Genomic DNA, 26312 nt, shown 5'->3' with positions numbered 1-26312 from the left:
GTGCAATACTTGATATTACAGAAGACAAACAATAAATAAACTAATAAGCCTTCCATTCACAAAAACTTATAATACAAATAGCGACTAAAGATAAATATCGAGGAGCCTATCGTTCCATGGCCATGCTAGTAACTTCATTAAATAGTATTGCCCATAACAAATTCCAATTTGAAAATGTTGCCAGTCAATATGCACCTCTATAGACAAAAAATACAATTAAAAGACGATCATGAGACTATCAATTTATTTATAGATATATTTTATACAATTACATTAAATCACGTGGGCAGTCGCTGACTGCCGACATTCATAACGAACCAAAATAGGTGCCAACAGTAACCACTAGGCTAATGTTACACGTGTGCGATATATTTATACCGTCTTAACCGTAGTTACCGTGTGGCGCCCAGCAGTTCATTGTGACTGGACTCACAAAACAGCACATTCGCAGAAGCATTGGTACGTAAATCTCATACAACCGCGTCCATCGCTACATTAAACATGTAAAGGAGGATTTCAATATAAGATTGTAGTTTTCAATGGGTCACAGCATCATAATTATAGATTCAACTCTACGATATATTTGTTAATTTCGGTGATCAGAAAACTAATCTTATAATATTTTGTTTACTTTATCGGATTGTTTTTATTTGGAAAGAACGCGATGAAATATAGCGGATATTTATGAATCACGATGAACACATAACATCCATGTGTTTTCCTTTGTCCTATATTTACAATATAATTCAGTAAGTTCTACTGGTCGCTTATTTCTTGTTAACTTTCTTTGGAAATCTAATCTTGTGCAATTTATTGATTCACCTTTTAGCGTCTTGAATTAAAGCCCCTTAGTTCACGCCAGCGTATTCTGACACGGGACCAATAGTCTCGACGCTCGCGGATTCAGGGCAGGAGCATAAGCTTTTTTAAGCAAAACTATTTAAAATCTTATTTTAATAAACCTAACGTTCGTATTTCGTAGATGTCGTTTATCGGTAGGGAAGATATATGCTGCCTCAACAGTATGTTGGAAATGGTATTAAACTTTAAAAAATCGTATGCCGTCCTGTGCTGCAATGTCGGCAAGCATCGGCCTATAAAATTCTTAACATTAAAAGGAAATTATTAAATGCCGTTTCATTCTAAACATATAAAAATCACGACGGACACGCAAACGCAGTACCAACACTATCACAATCTTATCCCAACTAATCAACTTTAACCACACTGTAGATCTTTCTGACGAACCAGAAACACGCCATGAAACCGATCGTTCCGGTGAGAAGGAAGAACAAGAAGACCATGATGAGCGTATAGCCGAAGTACAGGAACGTGGAGGCAGCGTCTTCGATGTTCAACTTGGTGACGAAGTAGTGGCAGCAGTAGATAAAGAGGTAACCAGCGGTAGATCCTGAACTGAGGAAGGCCCTCCACCACCAGTGGTAGTCTTCGGCGCAGAGATGGAAGTAGCAGAGGAGGATCGTCGTCTCGGAGCAGGTGATCACCAGGATCACGAACACGAGGAAGAGGAAACCGAACATGTAGTACATCTGGAAAAAGACAAAATTATGAAAGGGTATTATGGAATTCAGAACGGATGTTATGCTCAATCAAAACATGTATTTAGTATGACTGAAGAAACAAAAAGGTTTGTTCTATGGCCGAATTCAAAAACAATCGTGGGATTCAATAAACGAAGTGAAAAAGTAGCAATTAGAATAAATTTATCTTTGGAATCGACCATTCATGAAGTAAGTTAATATTGGTTATAAATTATAAACTTACCTGGCTGGACCATAGCGAGTTAAGAATGAAGAACAACTGGATGAAAATGCAACCGAATGGCAGAACTCCGCCCATGACAATGCCGGGGATCGGCTGCGTGTACAGAGACTGCTCGGGGATCTGGCGGGGAATCTGGTTTGTGCGCACTGGGTGGTCCAGGATCTGAAGAAAGATCAATACTATAATAATATGCGGTCATTATGAGGGTACGTCTCCAAGTACTATCTAGCGGATGGTAGGATATTTGTATTCGCCTCTATAGTGCTCACTTTAGGAGTAAAACGAACCATAGAGGCTCTCGTAATTGTCGCATTCCTGGATCGGTCTGTATTCGATTTTGAACAGACCGATATAATTGTGTCTGCTGAGATAAACTCTTGATAATTAATACTCTATTTGAACGCCACTTCACCTGCAAAAGTGTCACTTTGCCTCACTAGTACAAAACCCTAGGTATGGTAATAATTGTTCTAGTTACGACATTGGGTATATGTTTCAAATGGTGCATTCAAAAACATATCACTATTTCAACCTACCCTCTTTCTAAATCCGAAGTAAGCGCCGATGAAGGTGAGCGGCACGGAGACCCCGAACCACAACGCCAGCAACGCCACCAGCGTGGAGAACGGTATCGCCGCCGACGAGCCCTTGCCCCACAGCACCAGATTCATTATGAAGAACAAAGAGAACACCACACTGAAACAAAGGAATTTATCCATTACTCCTTGTATGCGGTGGGTAGCGGAGTTTGTTATTTAAAAATATAAACATCAGCTACAGGATACATAAATACACTTATGGTTTTTTTTATCGAATAATATGAAAGATAATGGCATGGTGAAATCATACCTCTTTATTCATACTCGTGCCATTGATTTGATATCAGTTTAACATCAAACATTTATACTTAATAATATCTATGTATAATCTTATTACCTTTCACTGTTGAATGTAAGCCTCTGCAAGTGGAAGTAAACCAGCCAGGATCTATCATCTACCCGCCGCCCTTTTCAAGACAATCGATGTTAAAGAAATCATATCAACGAACTCACCCCGGGCACACCATAGACGTGAGCAGTATGTTGCTCTTCCAGCGCCTGCCGCCGAAGCTCTTGTAGATCCTGGCGCTGACGTAGCCGGCCGTGGCGCCGAGCAGCACCCACGCCACCAGCGCGCACGTCATCAGCGCGCCGCGGTTCGCGGGCGACAGGAAGCCCAGGCACGCGAACGCCAGCGTCACCAGGGTCATGCCAAATACCTGGGAACGGGGAACATGCAGGTCTTCTAATTACAAAGTTGTCAATAGAAGATTTAAAAACCATTTGGATAACAAGTAAACATTACGAATTTAATGACTATCAAAGTGAAACTCGATATGGCGCATTTACTAAAGTTATCATGTGGTTATCCTGTAGGTGTATCTAGGCACATTTTTTTTTACTGACAAACTATAAATAAAAAGTGTTTATTTTATTAGTACAAAACATCTAATACGAAGGAGTTATACAAAACATAATTTTCGGAGTCAAACACCTTCCTTATGGTGGCCTGGCATCTTGTTTATGACTTGACATTTTAATTGTTAGTTAACTATTGGAAATATATAGTCTGATTACCTGAGAGCCAGATCCCAAGAACACAGCAAGCAGCATTCCACGCCTCGGCGGCCGGAACACATCGCCATGCACCAGTTTCCAACCGAATTCCTCCTGTAAACGACCTTATCGTAAAAACAGGTCATTTCAAACACGCGGTTTTAATTAATTATTCCATTTTAATTAATGAAGTTTGGTACCGATAGTATAAATATATAATATTCAACTTCGCGCCACAACCATTTGGGTTCAGTGTTAATACGCACCATGCAGATCTCGTGACCCATTTTAAAAGCTCATGTAGTCGACTGTTTTTATCCCTGTTCCATCAATAAAAAGAATATCGAAACGACATGAGCCCGATCATAGTGTATTGACCTTAATAATAGGATGCGACGATTATGGCGGGACAGCTATACGAATTGGTTATTAAAAAAGGAACTATTTGTAATTATTAACTGTTTTATAACTTTTGCGAATGGATATTTTATTATTAAATATCAGCACTTGTATTACTTTTACTGGTGGCATATCTGCATCTGCCCAGAGAGTGACTACCGTACACATGGTGTAAAACCAGCCATTAAGGCACACGTAAGTCTGTCGCGTTCCAAGATCAGTATATGTATAGATATACATATGCTCTCAAACAAGCCCGTATCATTGTCAACTGTCATGGGATAATCATCTCTCATCAGTCGACACTCGATCAAGGCCCCACCTTCTATACCGTTAGGTGCAGAGGAATCATTTTACTGTATCCGTATGAAAAAACCATCAGTACATTACCTGAGCGTCTTCACCGCACTCCATCTGATTGTACCGCGCGATATCCTTATGCAAAGTCCTCAGCAAGATCATCGCCACCATTCCACTAAGGAACAACACTATGACCAACGAATTCAGTATGGAAAACCACTGGATGTTAGTCTGGGGCATAGACTCTAGAATGTAATCCCATCTGGAAGACCATTTGATGGTGTTGTTGTTAACAAAAGTGACGTTGTAAGTGTATATGACGTCTAAAGTCTTGTCGGAATCTAGACTCGTTGGTATCTCTAGCGGATTGTTGCGAACGCTGCAGTCAAGGTGATTCTCGTCCGTGTGCTTTATGCTGGCTGGTGTGATCTATAGACAAAAACAATGTCGTTAAGGGTTAATTTCAAACAAATAAATCAATGGTAACAATGAACCAATCAAAATAAGCGATTATGAGTATGTCAAACAAGCTGTTGTGATTGGTCTATTTTTGCTGTCAGTCCAAAGATAGCTTTTATGATAATTTATTGCAATCAACAATAGGGTACCGGACTCATTTTTGTTCTTTACTATTATCAAATATTTACATAATATAAATTATAACACAGAAGGAATTATTAAAATCCGGTAAAAAATCAACAAGTTATAAGTCTTTGAATTTCGGTGGAAGGGGTAATTAACAAGAAACAGAAAAGAGACGAAATATCCACATCTGACGTCATCGGGAATTACGACGCGTGCGAAAAAAAGAGATGAAGCGATATCCCCACATCGCGCCCACTTCTGCACGTTACAATATTTTAAATATGAATTACTCGCTCATTTTTTAACCAATTGTGATACAGTTTTCGCAGGAGTGCTTCTTTTTCGTATTATTAACCATTACATATAGAAAAATGTACAAAATCAAGCATAGGCCGGTCCCCTATTACGCCATCTGTTAAAAATACGAACATGACGTCACACTTTTGACTTTTTTGTATAGTTGATCTTAAAAACTACGCAACGCTTTTACATCTACAATACAACATAAATGTATGTATTGCAAAAACATCTCGTAGCACTAGTAATCAGATGATGCAAGCTTTCATTATGTTAACCTCATTAACATTATATTATAAAAAAGAAATATCCTTAACAAAATACGAAATAAGATAAGTGCGCTCTTGAGAAATTTAAAGTATGATGCTAAATTTATGAGGTAGAATGGACTCAAAATTAAATTCATAATTAAATTTTCGAGCTCTTTACATACATTACAACCTAATCAATATTCGTGTAAAGATCCATTTGCTTATTCTCATGACATGAAACGTTCTCATTGCAGTAGCCAGTTGCCACGCGTTTAACTGTATCCCTAACAAATAAATCAGCATGTCAATGCAACTACTTTAGCAATATAAAACAAAACACATTTACATATTTTGTATAACATTGATGTCTGCTTAACGGTCGATAGCTTGTTTTGTATTTGAACCCTCAATGTATTAAAGTCACATAAAATGAGGATATACTACTCATAAATAAAGTAAAGTTTTGGGTATCTATTTATTTTCTATCTTTAAAAAATATTTCGTCACATTAGTTGAACATAATTAAATATATTCTTTAAAACTCTTTTTCACAATATTTAAACATATCTTATGCGAAAACATGAATCACACTTATTAAATTATGATCCTAGAATAGCATGTTGGAAATGTCAACGAAACTATGTTTTATAGCGATGTACTTATTTAAAGGCAGCTGATTAAACTTTCATGATCTTTGCAATACGAAAATATTGACAAATAGTTTTTTAACCTTTACCATAATTTTTAATTTAAGGATTAATTTAGATCGACTTTTGTAATACTCTGGCTATAAGTTGCGTTACCTTTTGCGAAATATACTTACATAACTAATATTTTAACTGTAAACAATATTACTGTATTAGCAATTAATGATAACAGAGCCAATTTGTTATTTTTTATCAGCCATGCACTTTATCGAACAGTAACAATCAATATCATTTCTAAACATTATCTTTTACTCTATTATAATCATTTGGTTACAACTTTAGATTATCTCTTCAAATAAATACTTTTTGCTTTTAAGATTCCACCATTTTAATCACTTAACAAATACGATAAACATTATTGTCATTGCAACAAAGATAACGGTGCTTTGCAGAATTGTTTTAATTAATTAATAATTTATTGATAATAGAATTAGGGCATTCCAAAATTAAGCTCAATGAACTAGGTATTTAAATATATTTTGTGATTGCTTCCATTAAATTGTTTCAACTATTCTATTGGTATTTTCTTTGAAATGCATTTATGATTTAGCTAAATTCAGTCAAAGTATCAGAACGGAATTATCGACGTATTGAGATCACGGAAGATGATAAAGTAGCGATATGTATTTGTACCACATTAACAAACCTCACAAAGACATTCTCATAAAAATACATTGGTTTTAAGTATTTATAAAAACAAGTTTATGATAACCGCTACTTATTGAACTGCCTCTGTGGCATAGTTGCATCACGGTACGACTGCAGAGCCGAGGTCTCGGCTTCGATGTCCGGGTCGGGCAAAGTGATTTTGGGTTATTCTACTCAGTAACAGCACGGCGTAATATGGATACACCAGTTGCGCCTCTGCCTACCCCTTCAGGATCGAAGGGCTTAGGTGTTTAAATATGCAAACTAACGTCGCATATTTCGATATTTATTGTCTATTAATATTTAAACTATTCGGATTACATTTGCGGCCACGCACGACCTTGTATCCGTTTATATCGGACTACTTCATTATTCAGAGCACATCAATCGAATGCGCTCAACATGTATACTTGTCCATAACAATTATCGCTATTTGTTTTGAATACTTTGAGAATTTAGTAATCAATAAAGTGTGCTATAAGTTGGTACACATTGTAGTACTTGTATAATGCTTATTTGACTACACTAGCAATCAAATGTTTGTTTGAAGAGGAACCTAAAATATTAAAGAGTCTCCTTATGTTTTCTTTTATGCGACTAATCCCCCCCAGGATTGCGATATGAGTCCCGTCACAAATGTCGTTTGATTGCGATTGATAGAGAGAGCACCAGCCCAGTTGCAAGAGTCACAAGTTGGTCTCTTGACCTATCACCGTCAACCAACATGAATAGTTGTGCCACTTCTGGGATATTCTAAGGCCATGATAAAATTTAGGTTTTCACAGCCACTATACTCGTAGAGTTATATACCGTTAGATACCTATATAAGTATCATCATAAATTTATTTCTCACCTTAGCCGATATGATCCGCCCGCCATTGTCTCGGAATCCAACGCCCAATTCTTCATCACCGCCACTGTGGTAAGTGATTTCAATGTCGACGTGATTGAAGAGGTAATAGGATCCGACTTGCGCCGGTGATACCTTCACTATCGGCGAACATGTGTCCTGAGAACAAGCGTTTTGTATTTATACTAAACAATTTATAGGACTTTAAGGCTTGGTGATCATAAGAACTAAAAAAATAAAAAAAAACATTTTATTGCCAGTCACAAAATCCATAAATAAAACCTTTCCGCTTAATGTCATATGAAGTATTGGAATGCAGATATGTTGAACCTTATTACTTTCTGGCAGCTACAAACTCTAGTCCCCTTTCATTCTTTAAAAATTCATATGTCACACATCTATGCATATAATATGAATTTATACATTTAAAGAAAAGTAATAAATAAGAAAGAGGATGACTAAAGAAGAGTAATAAAAAATTTCAGCAACTTTTAGAATTTGATACTGTTTGTTTTTCTGTTTTTTAGCACACATCTCTGAATTTATTGAACGAATTTCCATTTAGTTTTCACAGGTCAGGAAGAAATATTAAAATTTGGTATCAGAAAAAAGCTATATAGGATCATGCCATGGGAAGGAATTTATTTAAGAACACATACACAAAGTTGTGTGAACAGCCAGTCTATATTATAACAGTTTGATGTTGCCAATGTGCACATGGATTGACTTTAAAATTTGCCCACTACTTTAAAGACTGCTATCCTTGCATATTATGTTTTATAAGACATGCAAATATGTTAATTTTTCAGTTTTTATACTTCTATTGTAATTTCCACACATAATTTATAACTCAGTATTCTAATATACCTGTCTAAGTATGCCAAGATTAAAAATATTTATTAAAAACTTTCACAAACTACTCTCACATCTCTGCAGTTTTGTGGTCATTTTTATTCTGTTTATTAACATATTTTCACTTAAACTTGTAAATAGTAATATTATTATTCATTTATTATTTTTTCTTTATTGATATTGCAGATTTATTGTATCTAATGACATTAATTATAAGTGACACAGGATTAAAAACAAAAAAGCAGTAAAATATACTATTTTACAATATCAAAATAAAAAAGTGAAAGAGAATATACTAAAAGAATTATTTTACATATTTTGAATATTATTAAAATTTATTGCAGTAGGAGAGAGTGTATGTGTTTTTTTTTGTAATTAAAAATCTCAGGCTGTCCTTGCTTATAGATTCTGTTATGTACACATTTAATTAAATCAAAATCCAAAAGACCGGCTATCAGTCTTAGACAATGTGAGTACTTTCTGCATAGACTGATCAGTCATCACCTAATTTAAATAAAATATGTAATTGTAAAATGAAAGTAGATATTGTAACATTGACTTTTCAGATGACCTACACCTCAGTCTGCCCCGTGACCAAGGCTGCATTCTTCAAAACTTCAGATGAAAAATATAATTTAAAAACCCAAAACCTATTTTATTTTCATGTCTTACTCTTGCAAAAACATAAAATCCTTTATCCTTTTTAATATCATTATAAAGATCACTTACCATATCCCTGCGAACTTGGCAACCCATCGGGAATCCAGTGCTGCAATAAACCTTCCCGCTTTCATTAATCACATAACACCATGTGACAGGCATGTTGTCGAGAATCCAGTGGTGTTGGTAGTACAAAGCCATGCCCATTTTCAAGAGGTTCAGCTTTTTAATGGAGTCCGTGTCAGATCCTTTGTATGTTTTCTTACATACTTTCTTGCAAGTAACCTTCTCTAAGAAATTAATTTTGTAAGGGCTCGGTCGGATTCGTTCGCCAAATACCACTTGGCCGAGGTTCTCGACTGGTGACTGGCTTTCATCAGCAGTGCAGAAGTCAAAGTGGTGGTATTCAAACGGTATGACCGACTCTTCTGTGTTGAGTCTGTTGACGTATAGTGGAACTTCATTCTGCAAGAGATGGTTTTTATTTTAAATTTTCTGTGTGTAGTAAATAGTTTTGTATACATTCCTTATGTTCTAGGTACCCATTTTTAAATAATAGAATAGGATTTTTTAAATGCCTACAAAGTTAATAGTAAATTTTAAATAGACGGTTTTTAGATATCAAACGTATTTCCTGTCGCTCTTATCGCGTTAGTACAACAAATTAATTATAATAGTACATTCTGTAGCAATAGAAATTAACCATTACTACATTTCAAAATACACAGGATTAATCAATTAGAATGTTGATCATCAAAGATAAATTGTTGAAATACGTAAACCGGCAACGAATACAGCCATTACAATGCGTAGGAAAACGTTTACGAGAATTTTCAAGGGTATACCAAATAACAACGTATTATCTCACCTTGCACGATGTACGAGAGTCTTCGCTAGCTTTACAATAATTCACGGGAGCCAAGCCGGGTAAATAAAACGCTCTAATAGGCGTTATGAGCAGCAATGCGCAAACCACATACGACTGTAAAGACATGACGTGCTGTTTTATTACGACTTCCGTCCAAACTATCCGAGTTGAAACTAACAAAATTCACACACGTGATAACGCGAAAACTACATAATCGTTTCCAATACGAACTGTTGATCAATATTGAGTAGCAGTGTTGCCAGGGCCCTTGAGTCGTAAGTTACGTTTCGTTTCCTGAAATGTTACATTTTTGTTGCAAAAGTTACATTATTGTTTTTTTTTTAATTTACGCGTTTTTGGGCAAGCATTTTTGTAGCTGCGAAACCGCGGGGACTCGCGAAGCAGGAAATGTGCGCGAGCACACACAAGCAAAATCAAATTTTAATATATGCAAGATACGTTTCATTTTGTCATGGCGAGCCATCTCTGAGTGTGATATGGAGTGAAATACTTTTTAGACCCGCCAGTTTTAGGTGTGTTCAATTTGGATGCGTTGAATAGAAATGCGTTTGTAAACTGTTTACAATAAAAATGTTGTATTACAAATCTCGTTGTTCTCAAAAGTTACGAAAATTGTCTTAAATATAAAAATTACTTACATGTTACGCGAGGGGGTCAAAAGTAACGAAAAATGTAAGAAATGTAACCTTCTGGCAACACTGTTGAGTAGTTATTTAGAATTTTCTGTTTTATTTCAGTAAATCTTGCGCCTCTTGACCACTCGGAAACGTCACCACTGACAGAGTTGCCAATGTGAAAAAAAATGACAATTATCAACAACGTGAAATCGATAAGTTAAATCATCGACTAATTTAAAGGGTATGAATATAATTTTAACAAATCATTTGTTTCATAATATCATAATAGTATATTTATTACACACAATGCAATATTACGTATTTTAAGCTCATTTTGTTAACACTAGTTGAGACCTATGAGGGATTACTTCGTAGAATACCTACCAATTTATTTTGCAAAGTCATTACTTTATGGCAGCTTGTATGCAGGTTGGTATGATTACATGGAATTAAAACCGGCGCGAGACTGAGGGCGGAAGTAAAAAAATTATGCTTTATTGGTTACGAGGGTAATTGGCCTATAAATAAATACCGCTAATTACCATAATTTTGCCGCGCGCCCAATATTTATCTAAAGTAAATAAGAAATAATACTTATCTCCTTCAATTTATTTCGTTAATTAACCAGTCTCCATTTTAGATTATTCATCTATCACATCCATGTTACTGTCGTTATGTTCATAACCAATGACGTTTTACAAATAGACGCGGCATACACTAACAAAATGGCACAAAAAAACGGCGCACTATGTGCTATAGTCACGTACCTGTCCATATAATTACCAATTGGCTCGAAGAAGGAATAAAAAGATGCAGCACACATTCGTTAGAAAAGGATATATATACATCGACAGTTACGTAACAACGTTAGTGCCGCACGCTCATTGGCCAAAGCGCGTGTGACCTACAATCAGAGAAATTTGGGGAAAATTGGACACTTCATTTTAATAAAACAATTTATTGTGTGAACAGAGAAACATTTATTTTAGACAGTAAGGTGAACTATATAAATAAATATATTCATTGCTTTAAATGCTCTATATACGTAAAACTAGGTATACAAAAATTCTTTAAGATATAATATATCATCGTCTCCATCATAAAACTCTAGTTATTTAGCGCCAGCGTGTTTACTTTATATAAACTTCAAACAAACTTAATTTATTCCTTTTTTGTCTTTTATAATCAGTTTTACAATCTATATTAGTTTTGTGTGCGAAATGTAAGCGAACATTAATGAATTTATCTATAACAGCGCGGATAAGGTGTAATCTATGATTAAACGTCGGGTTGTGCTCTAAGGAATGAACATTTAAAGACTGAAATACGTCGTTACAACTTACAAACGATTTAAAAATCCGATTTTTAATAATTTGAATATCTTTGACATTAGGAATGATTATGTGACCTTTTGCTTTAATGTGATTTTTAACATTATTTTTGGTTACGTATATGTCACTCTCTAGGAAATGATCGGAACAGACAGTAGAATATGTAGTTAGTATCCAATCATTCTCACACCTTTGAGTTCTAATCACACACAACCATTTTTCTTTTAGCAGTCAATCTTTAGGGATTCTATAATTCAAACAAAAGCAGAACCGTAAATATTTACAAGTATTTGATGTATTTTTTAAATTAAACTATTACCTAAATACATGATTTTATTTCATACCGTGTTATTATATTATAAAACAGAAATAGTAGGTTTATAAAGCCTGAGACAGTCATTACCCATCTTCCCTAGCAGCTCGCATTGACATGGCGCGAGCGTCGACCGCCGTCGCCATGACAGTCGAATAAAATTCATTCGGTTTATTTGATAAGTTAAATAGTGTATAATTACACATGAAATGAAACGTTTATTTTCTTTTATAGTTGCTGTATAATTTGTACATCGTCTAAAAACACAGGAAGGCATTTAATTAATAGAATACAAATAGGTAGTAAGCCGACTAGCCGCGACAGTGGTTCGAGGTTGACTAAGTGAACGTCGGGGAATTGCCTTACTTTCGTCTTGCCAGTATTGAGCTCGGACAACGTATCTATGTAATAAAAACATCTTAGTTCATAACTGCATATTTTTTTATTGCCATCAAACAAATCGGAGTATACGGATTCAAGAGTTGCGATAAAACTAACCAAATGAGTCATTACAATTTATTTAATTCAAACTTTTTTTTGAATTTACGCTATAAAGTATTGATAGTAGTACTTACTGAAAAATATTGATGAAGGTAAAACTTGTCACTTTTTGGTCACTTTTATCACAACTAGTTTTTGCTTGCTATTTCTTCCGCAGAGTATACTACTCGTGAACAGTAGAAATCTCATATGTGGATTTGTTATCATATTTGTTGCCTCATGTTTCATTTCTTATTTTTCTGCCTTACCTTATTTTACCTACCCTTACCTTCTTATCCGAGATGCTCGAACATAGTTTTGAATGTATGACCTTAAAATCTATAACCCTTTACACTTCGATTAGTCCAGGGACGAGTAACAATAGTTGTAAATTATTATTTGTTTTATTATATTATTACTTAAATATTTAGATCTTTTTCTTTAAATTGTTTTATATTCTTGTATGCAGGTTGCCAATAAATTATAATCTTAACATTGCCTATAAGTAGGTATTCCACGTCCTTAAAATTTCTTAAATGGCTAATTTAAATTAAATTTCTACACTACAACTAATAAGCTAGATTTTTTATCACGAGGTTTTTCATTGCCTATACGTTTATTATGACGTAAACGTGTAATGTAATGACTAATGGCAGGCTACAGAATTTAGCCAAATATTTTAAATCCTTTAAAACTGTTATTAATACATGCATTTTTGGAAAATAAAACTTTTTTCTTATGTTGATTGACGATATTAATATTAAAACTTCCGACCAGATCATAATAAAAGACACCGGTGAAATTACCTTATTATATTCAAAATTAGGGTACCCAAAATAATAAAACAAGGAAATATAAAAAGAGTTAAAAATATTTTACTACTAATAATATTACATGGCAAATATCATAGCAAAAAATCCAGTAGTCGCTCCACAGGCGCACAATAACGAATTAACTAGTTTAGTGGTGGCTGACGCCTTCGTAGCAAGTTTTTTTCTGCATCCACTAAGCTATTAGTGTCTTCTTCTAATGAGATTCCTCGCGCGAAAGCTGAGATGAGACCCAGCGCCGCGGCGGACTTGTCAGCGGGTACCATGTGGCCCGCACCCCGGACCATTACTTCTGTTAAATTACCAGCTACTTTGTAGTACCTGTAGAAAAATAAAGTCATTTTTACCTTACTTTGTATTAGCCTGTAATGTAATCAGATCGGAATATATATTAATATTATTGATTTGCAAATCTTATTCAAGAAAATAATAGTCATATTTGGATATAAAGTAAATGTACCAAAAGTGTGATTAAATTAATCAATAATGCAACTCACCCAGCTAATTCGTCGTTGTGGTACCACGGTAACCGCCTAGCTTTTGCGTACTCTGAAGATCCAGAGAAGGAAAGCGAGTCATACGTATTCACAGAGGGATGGTATGCCACTATGATGTCCAGGTGACCACTGCAAATTTATACAAGTAAAATTAAAGTAAATTGTGGAGAAGATACTGAGAGTTTATTGCAATATTTTTATTTTGAATAAAAACTCGGATATTTTTTTATTAAAATAGCTAGGAGGGTGATCTATGCAAAATCAACAAAATCTAAAAGATTAATTACTTATCTTATGTATAATGTGATATATAAAAGATAAAATTCATTATGCATGTGGTATTCAAAATTGTGAGGACAGATGATGTTGTATATCTTTACATAATTTTAAAAGTGAATGTTATGAGAACATCGCTAGTCTAATATCAGTCCTTTAATAATAGCAACTTTACAGCAATTTGTGGCTCTCGCAAAATACTGCATAATATTTCACTGTGCTCACCAATGAAATCAGAAGTAGAGAGACACTATATACAATAATTACATTGGTTGCAAACCAAGAAACTATAATACAGGGCTAATGCTACTTAGTTGCGGTAGTAAACGAAGAGCTGAAGCCTAATCTGCCAGTAATATAGGAAGAACTAAAAATAGTATCCAATAACAAATAGGTACTTACTTGTAAAGCATAACTTTGTAGTTCTCAAGAAGTTCTTCAAGCCACATTTTGGCACTTCCCATGAAATCAGGTACTAACTTCCTGTAAACAACGCCTATGGACGTGAAGTTAGTGTTGCCAACGTGCAGGGCTCTTCTGACTTCCTCTCTTTGAAGGTAATCTGAATAAACTCCGTCAAGGCTGGTTTCATCTTGTAAGTAATTGTATAGATTTGATAGATGCGATTGTGAGAGGAACAGCTGGAGGAGGTAGTTGTAATACTGAAATAGAATAAGAATCAAATATTGTAATCATTCTTTCCAATCCGACACAATCGTACTGTAAGACTACTCCGCCACCGAGATAGTCCCCGGGTCGGGCATGTGATGTTGAGTTTTTCTACAGAGTATCAGCGCGGAGTTCGATATTTGTGAGTGGTATGGGTATAGGTTCGCCCCCTATTACATCATACTACGGAATACACACGGCGGAAAGTGAGTGCACTAGTTGCGCCTCTGTCTATCCCAGCGGGGATAAAAGGCGAGAGTGTTACTTACATTATTTTTATGACCTTCGTCATTTCTAAATAGCTTCGTGCCTTTTGCATCATAGAATATTACCTTTAAAAGATCACAGATATCAATTAAAAAAAGAATTAAATAAAAAACTTACAGCATAAGCCTTCAGCATCTCTCCATTGTTGATAAACTGCACGACTGCTGTTTCTAAATGGTTCATGGAATTAGCGACCCCATCGTCCACGAGTCCAACTTCTCTGACAAAGTAGCTGTACCTCTGTAGAGACAGCGGGTCGATAAATCCATTCCCGATTGCTAGACCCTGATAACAGAAAATATTTTTATTGTATTTTTATTCTTTGTTCGCATTATTTTCTAAAATTAGTGGGAATCTATACTCTATACTATTATATAAAGCTGAAGAGTTTGTTTGTTTGTTTGTTTGAACGCGCTAATCTCAGGAACTACCGGTCCAAACTGAATTTTTTTTTTGCGTTTGATAGCCCTTTGTTCGTGGAGTGCTATATATCATCACGCTATGCCCAATAGGAGCGGAGCAGTAATGGCTAATCTCAGGAAATACCGGTCCAAACTGAATTTTTTTTTTGCGTTGGATAGCCCATTGTTCGTGGAGTGCTATAGGCTATATATCATCACGCTATACCCAATAGGAGCGGAGCAGTAATGGCTTATCTCAGGAACTACCGGTCCAAACTTAAAAAATCTTTTTGCGTTGGATAGTCCTTTGTTCGTGGAGTGCTATAGGCTATATATCATTACGCTATATTCAATAGGAGCGGAGCAGTAATGGCTAATCTCGGGAACTACCGATTCGAAGTGAAAAATTCTTTTTGTGTTGAATACTCCTTTGTTTGTGGAGTGCTCAAAGTCATATATCATCACGCTATGACCAATAGGAGCGGAGCAGTAATGGCTAATCTCAGGAACTACCGGTTTCAACTGAAAAATTCGTTTTGTGTTGGATAGCCCTTTATTTGTGGACCGCTATAAGCTATATATCATCACGCTATGACCAATAGAAGCGGAGCAGTAATGGCTAATCTCAGGAACTACCGGTTTGAACTGAAAAAATCTTTTTGTGTTGCATAGCCCTTTGTTCCTGGAGTGCTATAGGCTATATATCATCACGCTATGACCAATAGGAGCGCAGCAGTAATGAAACATGTTGCAAAAACGGAGAAAATGATTAGTTTTGAGAGCTTCCGTTGCCTCCGCTGCGTAAACGGTTAAAGTTATGCAACAATCATGTATGACGGGATTGTTCCACTTAAAAAGTTCTAAAAAATATATTATAAAACAAAGTCCCCCGCTGCATCTGTCTGAACGTGTTAAACTCAAAAACTACCCAACGTATTAAGATGAAATTTGGTATGGAGACAGTTTGAGACCCTGGGAAGAACATAGGCTCCCGGGAAACTACTACTTTTATAACGGAAAACTTTAGCCTGAAAAACTTTATAACGCGGGCAGAGCCGCGGGCAAAAGCTAGTTAAATTATAACTTTGCATTTCAACTTCTTGTTAATAAACGTTCTAAATATTTTTACATTTCACTGCTTTCTAAAAATTACTCTCCTGCTCTATATGTATACTCTTTTCTGCGTTCACATATATATTATCTTTCTATTTACTATTTCGTTCATTGAATCCAGAAGAAGTTTTAAATTAGAACATAAATAGACTTGCTACTTACGTGAAGATTAATCGGTTCGTCTTCATTTCTGTTCCAAAGAATCTGAACACCAAGTGACGGAATGTGTTTGCCCGCGTACGATTCACCGGCTATCGTCAATGGAGCTTTACGAAGTTCAGGGAACATTGTCAAGAACTGCTGTAGAGCTGTATATAAATTCTCTCCAATCTGAAACAACACGATATAGAGCATTGTGTATTTAATATTTTATGAAGTCCCACTACTGAGTAGTAGAATCGTCTACGGTTAAAACCACCAAAATTGTAGACTTTTTAGTTATTTTTATTGACCGAGATAATCAATATAGCATGCATTCTTATTAAAAGATTTTAGTAAGTCTTTAAAGCATCTCTATATAATAAAACCGTAGTCACTGTTACGAAATCCTTAATAAATGTTCATACCGTAGTTTGGTTTGTTGCGTAGCCTCTGTCGTCGTCAGTAAAACTGAAGCCTGTGCCCACTGGGTTATCAATGAATAGCAAAGAGTGGTTCTTAGCCCAAGAATACTTCATTTCTGAAATATAAAATTAAAGTTTCATTTCTTATGTTCGAAAACGCATTTTATTTCAATTCAATCATGTAAAAATGTTGTTATTTTTCTACCTTAATCGTAAAATTCTCTCCCCCACCTACTCTCTTGCCTGCTGATGATGCCGGCTGGACAGTGGTGGGGGCTAAAGAGAGGACCCGACGCACGGAGCGGCGGAAGGCGCAGCGGCAGCGCGCCTAGGAGAGGAGCGTCGCCAATATGCTTCGCGCCCCGAAGTCCGCAGCTGTAGTCGTCACACTACAGCCGGAAGCGGTAAGGAAGGGCGTGACGTACGCGGACCTCCTTTCCAAGGCAAAGGGGTTAATCAACCCCGCGGAGCTTGGGATTGCTGGGGGGTTGCGGTTAAGAGTAACCGCAACCGGAGCCCGGAAACTCGAGCTCCCGGGAGCCAGCAGTGGCCCGGCCGCGGACGCCCTAGCTGCAAAGCTACGGGCGGCGTTTGATGCGGCCGAGGCTAGAGTGTCCAGACCCGTAAAGAGCGTAAGCTTGCGCATATCGGGTCTGGATGACTCCGTCACGGTGGAGGAAGTGGTGGCCGCCATTGTCGGGACTACGGGGTGCTCAGCTGAAGAGCTGAAGCCGGGAGCCCTACGTCCCGACTATGCGGGTATGCTGGCCATCACGGTCAGCTGCCCCGTGACGGCGGCCAAAGTGGTGGCTGAGGGCCGGAGGCTTTTGGTGGGCTGGGTGTCGGCGCAGGTTAAGCTGCTCGAGCCCCAGCCTCTGAGGTGTTACCGATGTCAGACCGGACATCACGTCGGGGTAAGGTGCACCTCGGAGGTCGACCGCAGCGCGCTGTGCTTTCGCTGCGGTCAGCCCGGTCATAAAATCGGCTCGTGCACCGCCGACAAGCCGCACTGCTTAGCCTGTGCGGCGGTTGGCAAACCAGCCGAACATCGGGCGGGGAGTAGAGCCTGCGCCGCTCCCGCCAATACCGGGGGCAAACGCCGGCCCACGGCCTCCACTGCCGCTTCCGCCGCGGCTCCCGCTAGCGCTGCCGCTGCTACTTCTGGAGAGAGCGCAATGGAATGCCATTAATGGCCCCATTGCGCTTTCTCCAGGCGAACATCAACCTCTGCGCCAGAGCTCAGGATCTCTTGCTCCAGAGCATGGCGCGGTGGTCGATTAATATCGCCGTGGTCTCCGAGCCGTACTTTGTCCCGCCCAGGAATGACTGGGTGGAGGACCTGAGCGGCTCGGTGGCCATCATCGCGTCGGCCGCCGCCGGTACCCTGACCCACGAGAGGGTGAAGAGGGGCCAGGGTTGTGTCGCAGCTCGGTTCGGAGGGATAGTCGTAGTGGGGTGCTACTTCTCTCCGAGCCGAACTCTCGCCGAATTCCACAACTCCCTCAGGGAGTTGAGTGACGTCGTCGTCGAGTACGGTTCGCTTCCCGTCGTCGTGCTGGGGGACTTCAACGCCAAGAGCCAGGCTTGGGGTTCCCGGTACACGGATGCACGGGGGCGAATGGTTGAGGACTGGGCCTTGGAGGTTGGCCTGGACGTCCTCAACAGGGGTTCCGTCGCCACGTGTGTGCGGATACGGGGTGAGTCCGTGGTGGACATTTCGTTTGCCAGCCCCGCATTGTCGCAGCGTGTTGTCGACTGGCGAGTAATGGAGGCGGTGGAGACGCTGTCGGACCACCGGTATATCCGGTTCGACGTCTCCACCGATCCCTCGAGCGCGCCAGTCCGACGGGCCCCAAGTGGTCCACGTTGGGCGTTGAGACAGCTGGACAGGGAGCTCCTCCTGGAAGCCTCCATCGTCCAGGCCTGGGTGCAAGCACCGGTCAGGCCGGACGATGTGAATAACGAGGCCGACTGGTTCCGGGAGGCTATGTCCTCTGTCTGCGACTCGGCAATGCCCCGAGTCCGCCGAAGCCAAGCGCGGCGCAAGGTGTACTGGTGGTCGCGGGAGCTGGCATCGCTCCAGGCGGCGTGCTATGCCGCGCGACGCCGGTACACCAGGTACCGCCAAATCCGCATCCGGCCTGTGGATGCGGTGGCTCGAGAGGCGGAGCTATACCAGGGGTACAGAGACGCAAAGACGCTCTCTCGGGCGCGATTCTAGAGTCTAAGAATCGCGCCCACCAGGAGTTGCTGGAGTCTCTTGACGCAGACCCGTGGGGACGTCCTTACAAAATGGTGCGGAGCAAGCTCCGCATCTGGGCGCCTCCACTGACGCAGAGTCTCCGGCAGGAACTGGTCGAGGGCGTCGTTGGCGCTCTGTTCCCTGCGCGAGGGGAGCACGCTCCTCCGCCCATGGCTCCGCCTTCGGCGGCGCCCGGCATGGACCACGACGACGACGTCACTGTTCCCGCGGTGACCGGGGTAGACTTGAGGGTGGCGGTGGCCAAGATGAAGGCCAAGAACACCGCCCCAGGGCCCGACGGCTTGCCTGGAAAAGCCTGGGTCCTGGCCTTGGGGGCTCTCGGGCCTCGACTTCAGAGGTTCCTCACGGCATGTTTGGAGAGGGGCCAGTTTCCACTTCGTTGGAAGACGGGGAAACTGGTCCTCATCGCGAAAGCATGGGCGCCCCGCGGACAGTCCGTCCGCATACCGGCCCATCGTCCTGCTCGACGAGGTGGGCAAGCTCTTCGAAAGAGTTATTTCAGACCGCCTCGTCGAGCACCTGACGAGGGTTGGGCCGGATCTTGCGGACAGCCAATTTGGCTTCCGCAGAGGGCGCTCTACTGTGGATGCCATCATGCGCGTGAGGTCTCTCGCGACGGGGATGCTGTTTCCCGGGGTAGGGTCGTCTTGGCGGTGTCGCTTGACATCGCCAATGCCTTTAATACCCTGCCCTGGAGTTGTATCAGGGAGGCACTCCGGTATCACCGGGTGCCGGCCTACCTCCGTCGCGTTGTCGGGGCCTACTTGACGGATAGGGCCGTCATTTACCCCGGTCGCCAAGGGGAATGGATCAGGCGAGAGATGTCGTGCGGTGTTCCCCAGGGTTCGGTTCTGGGGCCGCTCTTGTGGAACATCGGATACGACTGGTGCTGCGCACCGACCTCCCGAGCGGCGTCAGCGTGGTATGCTACGCTGACGACACGCTAGTTTTGGCTCACGGGGGGTCGCATCGGGCGGCGGTCGACGCGGCTACAATTGGGGTTGCGACAGTCGTTGAGAGAATCCGGCAACTGGGACTCGAGGTGGCGCTGCACAAATCCGAGGCCATGTGCTTTCATGGCCGGGGGAACGCGCCACCTCCGGGTCTCCAGATCACGGCGGGGGGGGGTTCACATCGGCGTCGGGTCGACGATGAAGTACCTGGGACTCGTCCTCGACAGCCGATGGAACTTCAAGGAGCACATCCGCCTTTTGGCTCCCAGGTTGGTAAAATTCACCTGCATAATGCGGCGTCTTTTGCCAAACTTGGGGGCCAAATGCTCCCTGCCGGCGGCTCTACGCAGGAGTCGTGCGGTCCATGGCCCTGTACGGTGCCCCGTATGGTCCGCAGCTGTGGCGCGGCGGCAAGGCCGCTTTCTGAACGCGCCACAAAGAGCGATGGCCATACGGCTGATACGGGGATACCGCACGATCTCCTGCGAGGCGGCGGGCCTCCTTGCCGGACTACCGCCATGGGGTCTCGAGGCGAAGGTCCTTGCGTCACTGTATGTGTGGCGCGGGGAGGCGCAGAGCCGGGGCGTAGCTCCGCTACCGCGACAAATTGCCGCGCGGCGGACGGAGCTCCGGCAGAACCTCATGGCAGAATGGCGACAACGACTGTCGCAACCCTTGGCTGGGCACGCCACGATAGCGGCGGTAAGTCCCTCTTCGAGGTGTGGCTGACGAGACGTCACGGCGTCCTCTCATTCCGGACGACGCAGGTACTGACCGGTCACGGCTGCTTCGGCAGGTACCTGTATCGGATCCGGGTGGAGGATACGCCCGCGTGTTTTTACTGTGCGGATCGGCCGGAGGACACGGTGGAGCATACGGTGGAGGTGTGCCCAGCTTGGGCTGAGCACCGCCGTGTTCTCACAACGGCCATCGGTGGCGGAGACCTCTCGCGTCGGGGCCTGGTAGAAGCCATGCTCCGGGGCGAGAGAGTGGGACGCAGTCACCTCCTTCTGCGAGGACGTGATGCTCGCAAAGGAGGTGGCGGAACGAATACGGCGCCAAAGCGCCCAACGTCCCATCCGCCACAGCAGACGCACAAGACGCGGGCGTCGAACGTCTGCTGAGGATCGTCGGCCTCCGTAGGCGCGGACCGTCGGGTGACGAGCATTGGGTAGCTCGTCGCCCGAAACACCCCAACGGCCCGTGTGTACGGCGCGTAGTGTTCCACGCGCGCCTCGAAGAGCAGTGTCAGCATAATTTTCGGGGCCCTTTAAGGCCGGTGCCTGCCTAGGTCTCAATGCCACCGGATCTTGGACCTAGGCACATAGGCAAAGGATGGGAACACCGTAGGTTCTTAGTCAGTAAAAGTCTGACACGCTCTCCCGCCCATCCCAAGGCGGGAGATAGTCAACTGACGATTTACCTACGTAAAAAAAAAAAAAAAAAAAAACGTAAAATTCTTGAATATGATCGTTAAACATTACATACTAAGTATCTCAATAAATTCTTCCAAATAACTTGAAAAAATTACGTTTTTTGAGATATTAGATTCGTATACTGTTACCATTTAAATCCATGTTCTCGCCGACGAAGAATGGTCCTATTTCAGTAAAGAGGCCGTACAAGGATGATGCGCCAGGACCTCCTTGGAGCCATATTATCCAAGGCGTCTCTTCCACTGGTTTACCAACAACCGGGAAGTACCAGAACCAAAGATTGGCGTTATATTCTTTATTTACCTAAAAATAATACAGGCTACATATTTTTTCTTATTAATAAATATTTAAATAGCCGCACCGATTCTAAATGTTATAACAAAGTTATTACATACTTAATCAATAAAATTCTAAAAAATGTAGTCGACAACCTGACATTTTATCCAAATTTTCACACATAAATTTTAAACATGTTTATAAATAGTCGCGGTCAATAAATTAATAAAAATTCTTATTTAAAAATCATAAAAATAGAATTATGAATACGTTAAAATAAAATGTATTAATATTATAACCATGTGACATCGATGTAGTCGGTTGTAAAATAAATACCGTCAAATATCCTGCATAGCTCTCCATATCAGGCAATAAGTAGTCGGGGTCAACGGCCGCGGCCGCCCTGGCTTCTTCTATCTTCTTCTGCTCGATGTACGAAGTGAGAAGGAGAGGGGAGCCGGCGTCGTAGCTCATCTGGGCTCGCGCAGATTTGTAGGTCCTCTCCATGAATCTGAGGATGGGCTCAGGAGCCTCACCCGGAGGTAAATCCGGGAGGGGTGACCGATCGACACCCATCACTAACTGTAGACATCTGTAACGAGCATTTATTAATTTAAAGTATGATGTCAATATTAACACGAAGTATGTTTGTCTTTTTAAAGACTAGTGTTTCGGGGAAAAGTGGACATACGGAGCGACATACTTAGTCGTGAAATAACGACCAAGCCCTTTAAATAAAGATTAAAAAAAAACACTAGAGTAGCGACTCAATTAATAATGTATCCGTACATCGAAATAGTGTTATTAAGTGTTTTTGTTGAATATAGTTAATTTTTTAGACCATCAAGTGATGATGATTTGACATACCGTGTGAAAGTAAAATACGAACCGTTTATAAATCTGAGTATAATAATAAATATTTATAAAGTAGTTTTACCGATTGCGATCAGTCATTTGCATAATATTAATATATAGGTATCCAAAAATGATATAATTAGTAATACCTCAAAAACTTATAGATATATTTTATTAATGTCATCACCAGAATATTTTGATGTGAATTTCGCGACTGTTTATAAAAAAGGTAATTTTGTGATAAGATAACATTAATTTGCAGGAGTTACACGCTAGATCAAATCGATAATATTACGTTACCCGGAAAAGATTAGAGATTGGTTTTATGACCTGAGGTTTCATATGGATTGGCGAATAAATTAGATGCTGATCGCTGACATTAATGTGAGATTATTTAACATACATATGTATATTATGACGGAATGGTAGTACGGAGTATAAACTCCTGAAGATAAGGAAGAGTATATTTAGGCCGAATTTATTTCTGTCTTATGATGTGACAGAAATGGCCACCGTCCTACAGTGCACATAGACTTTCTAAAACAAAATTTCATGCATATTATGATTCCCAAAACTGGTAATCGAAATCAGGTCCTTATAGATTTCGGAGCTAAAACGTTCTACCACTAACAGTTGTTTGCAAGAAACAATTCCCATTTTAATCTTCGATCTAACCTCAAAATAAACCAATAAAAATACGTCATTTATATAAGCATGTCAAATAAAACTATTCTGATCAGTTGATTTTCGCGATTGAAAAAAGCGTTTGGAATCGATAATTGAAAACGTAGTACATTATTATTATAAGTAATCAGATTTCTTAGCTCTAAAATAACATACCTAAATATAAAACAAGACCAAATATATTTTAGTGTGAATTCGCCCTTAAGTCTAGTTCACATTGCGCTAGTATTTTATTTGAGTCTACTACAACATTTTAGGATTTGAGACACATTTACCCCCTTAGACGTTATTTATCTAAGGACGGAGCATTGCTGTGATAACACGTCTGTTTCTCAGTGCTGACGGCATGGCAGCCTTCGCAGTGCGTAGATATAGGGCCGTTGTGATTGGCTAATATTGAGTTACAACTTTAATCTAGTTGGCTGTCCGATAAACAAAGCTGAACAAACAGCAAGCTGTCAGATAAACAAAGCTGAGAAACAGACTTGTTAACACAGCAATGCTCCGTCCTTCGATAAAAAACGTCTACGAATAAGGTGGTTAGTCTCTAATAAACGCACAGTCCAGTAATCCTAGCCTAATCCGAAATGAGCTTTAGTACAGGTCAATTGTTTTTCTACCGCGCTAGACATTATACCCGAGCCGTATGCGATTCTACGTAATCGGAGTAATCACCGTAATTACGGTCGAAGACCTTTCCCAGGGCAAGCGGTTTGAGCCCATCTTCGATTCTCCACAAACAATTTCTTCACAGTTAATGGGTAGCGTAGCACTTACTTAAAGATTGATGGCATAAAATGTTGCCGATTACGAATAAAAAGGTTTAATGTGAAATAGTCTTTTTTGGTGTTATTTTAAATACAATTTTTTTTGCACTTCGTTTTGTTACACTATAGATATTATATTATTCTTTGGCTCAATAACTTCTATCAACAACTCAACAACTGGACCTCAAAGATTTTTTGTCAAGTTTGAGTGAAAAAAAAACTTTATTATTATCATTATATTTAAAAAATGTTTTTGTTTTCTGTATCAATAATATCCCGGTACTTCTATCGTTCTTTCTTTTGTCTATTAAATTATGTATTAATAAAGTAATATTTACTAATAAAATAATGATAATGATTACGATAATAATTATTAGACTTTAACGTTAAAATTAATGTAGAGTCTCATTAACTAGTTTCTATAAGTGAAAATATGAGCGCGCATTGGTTTTTCAAAAACAGCTACTTTTGTTTCTTATGAAAATTATGACGAAATTTCTAAAGGTAAGGTATAAGGCATTATGCAGATGATAGTTAAAATAAAGAAGATGTCAAGAATATGATATACAGCTCTAGGTCACGCCATAACTTGAGAACAACGTTCAAAAGCTTCATACGGAAATAAATCTTAAGAAAATGCTCAGAAAACATCGCACGTTTGTCAGTTCACACGTTTGCTGAATTTGAGTTTATCAATATCAGTTTAGTTGCCAAAATGAAAAGAAATGAAACGAATAGCTTCAGTTCGAATTTAATATTCACAGCAAAGACAGGACGTCTGTCGGGTCCGATAGCAGTATAATATTTGGGATATCAGTTAATAGGAATTGATTTTATTGATACACGTTACGAAATAGTGCCTAAAAGGTACATTAATTGATTGATCAATTAATATGAAACCTTTATTTTGAACCACATTATTTTATAACACCCTATGGATTCTCGAATATCGCACGTCGACTTAAATAAAATACAGTATCGGTAATATCTAAAGATAATGTAATCCATACTTGAATGAAGTTACGAACATATTGTCTTATGCTGAAATATTCAACTATTTATTCAGATAAGTATATGAAGACTGTATTCGCATAGTATTTAGTTCTACATTTAATAGCTATTCCCACGGGGATAATTGTTATTTAGGACAAGCGGATGTCCAAAGTGAATGTACTTGGATATGCAACTTATCCGTGCGGTGGAAGATTTATGTGTCGTAAGACTTAGAAAGTAACTTTACGCATGTTCCCACGCGCTCATACGGGTACACAGCACGTACTGTCGCCGGCAAAAGCGATTACTTCACTTACCTATTTACTACTTTTACGCGTTTCTGTTAATTTTCAATGAATCGCGTTTAACGTTAGTATTTTTCCTAATCACTATTTTGGAAATTTGTTTTTTACGTCAAATTATTGATTTAAAAAAATCTTGAGTGACTTTCTAGAAATTTGTAATTTATTTATAAAATATGTAGTATATTATGCTTAATTATTAATTTCCGATTATTAATTAAGAAAATAAATTTAGAAATCACATACACAATATTTAATCGATGTTTTGACTAAAATGAAATACTTATTAAGTAGTACAAATATATTTTTTACCTTTCACCGACGGTGAATGTTATAGAAAATTTTATAAGTAATTTGGAAAAAAATAATCCTACGTAACTCCATTTTTTTATATCTTTGCTAATCTACAATTATTTATAAATCAACACACAACTACTTAGACATCATCACAACAAAACCGATACTCCTCCGCGAAGTAAATAAGTCACTCACGTGAACAGCGCGCACCACACAAGAGCCATCACTGAAGGTACGTTCACGGAAGGGTCCAGTCGGCAAGCTCCTCCGCAGCGGAATGGGACCGGTGTCCTAGCGACTGGAACCTTGTA

General features: G+C 39.8%; 2 protein-coding genes across 2 annotated transcripts; both read right to left on the bottom strand.

Annotated features, from left to right (window-relative positions):
• Positions 1 to 222: 222 nt before the first annotated feature.
• Positions 223 to 10618, bottom strand: LOC115443727 (transmembrane 9 superfamily member 2). Its single transcript, XM_037442040.1, has 10 exons — positions 10528 to 10618; positions 9798 to 10048; positions 8999 to 9394; positions 7421 to 7576; positions 4170 to 4508; positions 3402 to 3494; positions 2838 to 3043; positions 2322 to 2481; positions 1786 to 1947; positions 223 to 1550 (listed from the first exon to the last, which is right to left on the bottom strand). Exons 2-10 carry the CDS (start codon positions 9921 to 9923, stop codon positions 1209 to 1211), a joined length of 1980 nt encoding a protein of 659 aa, XP_037297937.1. The 5' UTR covers positions 9924 to 10048; positions 10528 to 10618; the 3' UTR covers positions 223 to 1208.
• A 2794-nt stretch (positions 10619 to 13412) lies between these two features.
• On the bottom strand, positions 13413 to 26312 carry LOC115443734 (venom serine carboxypeptidase). The gene is made up of 9 exons (XM_037442105.1): positions 26197 to 26312; positions 22440 to 22695; positions 21956 to 22130; positions 17179 to 17291; positions 16775 to 16942; positions 15216 to 15383; positions 14565 to 14824; positions 13887 to 14015; positions 13413 to 13710 (listed from the first exon to the last, which is right to left on the bottom strand). Exons 1-9 carry the CDS (start codon positions 26223 to 26225, stop codon positions 13515 to 13517), a joined length of 1494 nt encoding a protein of 497 aa, XP_037298002.1. The 5' UTR covers positions 26226 to 26312; the 3' UTR covers positions 13413 to 13514.

This window comes from Manduca sexta, chromosome 23, assembly GCF_014839805.1.
Source record: "Manduca sexta isolate Smith_Timp_Sample1 chromosome 23, JHU_Msex_v1.0, whole genome shotgun sequence".
Classification (NCBI taxonomy): Eukaryota; Metazoa; Arthropoda; class Insecta; order Lepidoptera; family Sphingidae; genus Manduca; species Manduca sexta.
This window is presented reverse-complemented; position numbering and strand designations above follow the sequence as displayed.

Coding starts and splice junctions, on each gene's coding strand:
- LOC115443734 (XM_037442105.1), bottom strand. CDS start 26,225: ATGGCTCTTGTGTGGTGCGCGCTGTTCAC. Junction 22,696..26,196: donor GTGTGGTGCGCGCTGTTCAC/GTGAGTGACTTA, acceptor TGCTCGTTACAG/ATGTCTACAGTTAGTGATGG. Junction 22,131..22,439: donor GCTATGCAGGATATTTGACG/GTATTTATTTTA, acceptor TATTATTTTTAG/GTAAATAAAGAATATAACGC.
- LOC115443727 (XM_037442040.1), bottom strand. CDS start 9,923: ATGTCTTTACAGTCGTATGTGGTTTGCGCATTGCTGCTCATAACGCCT. Junction 9,395..9,797: donor ACTCTCGTACATCGTGCAAG/GTGAGATAATAC, acceptor CATCTCTTGCAG/AATGAAGTTCCACTATACGT. Junction 4,509..7,420: donor GGCGGATCATATCGGCTAAG/GTGAGAAATAAA, acceptor TTTTGTCTATAG/ATCACACCAGCCAGCATAAA.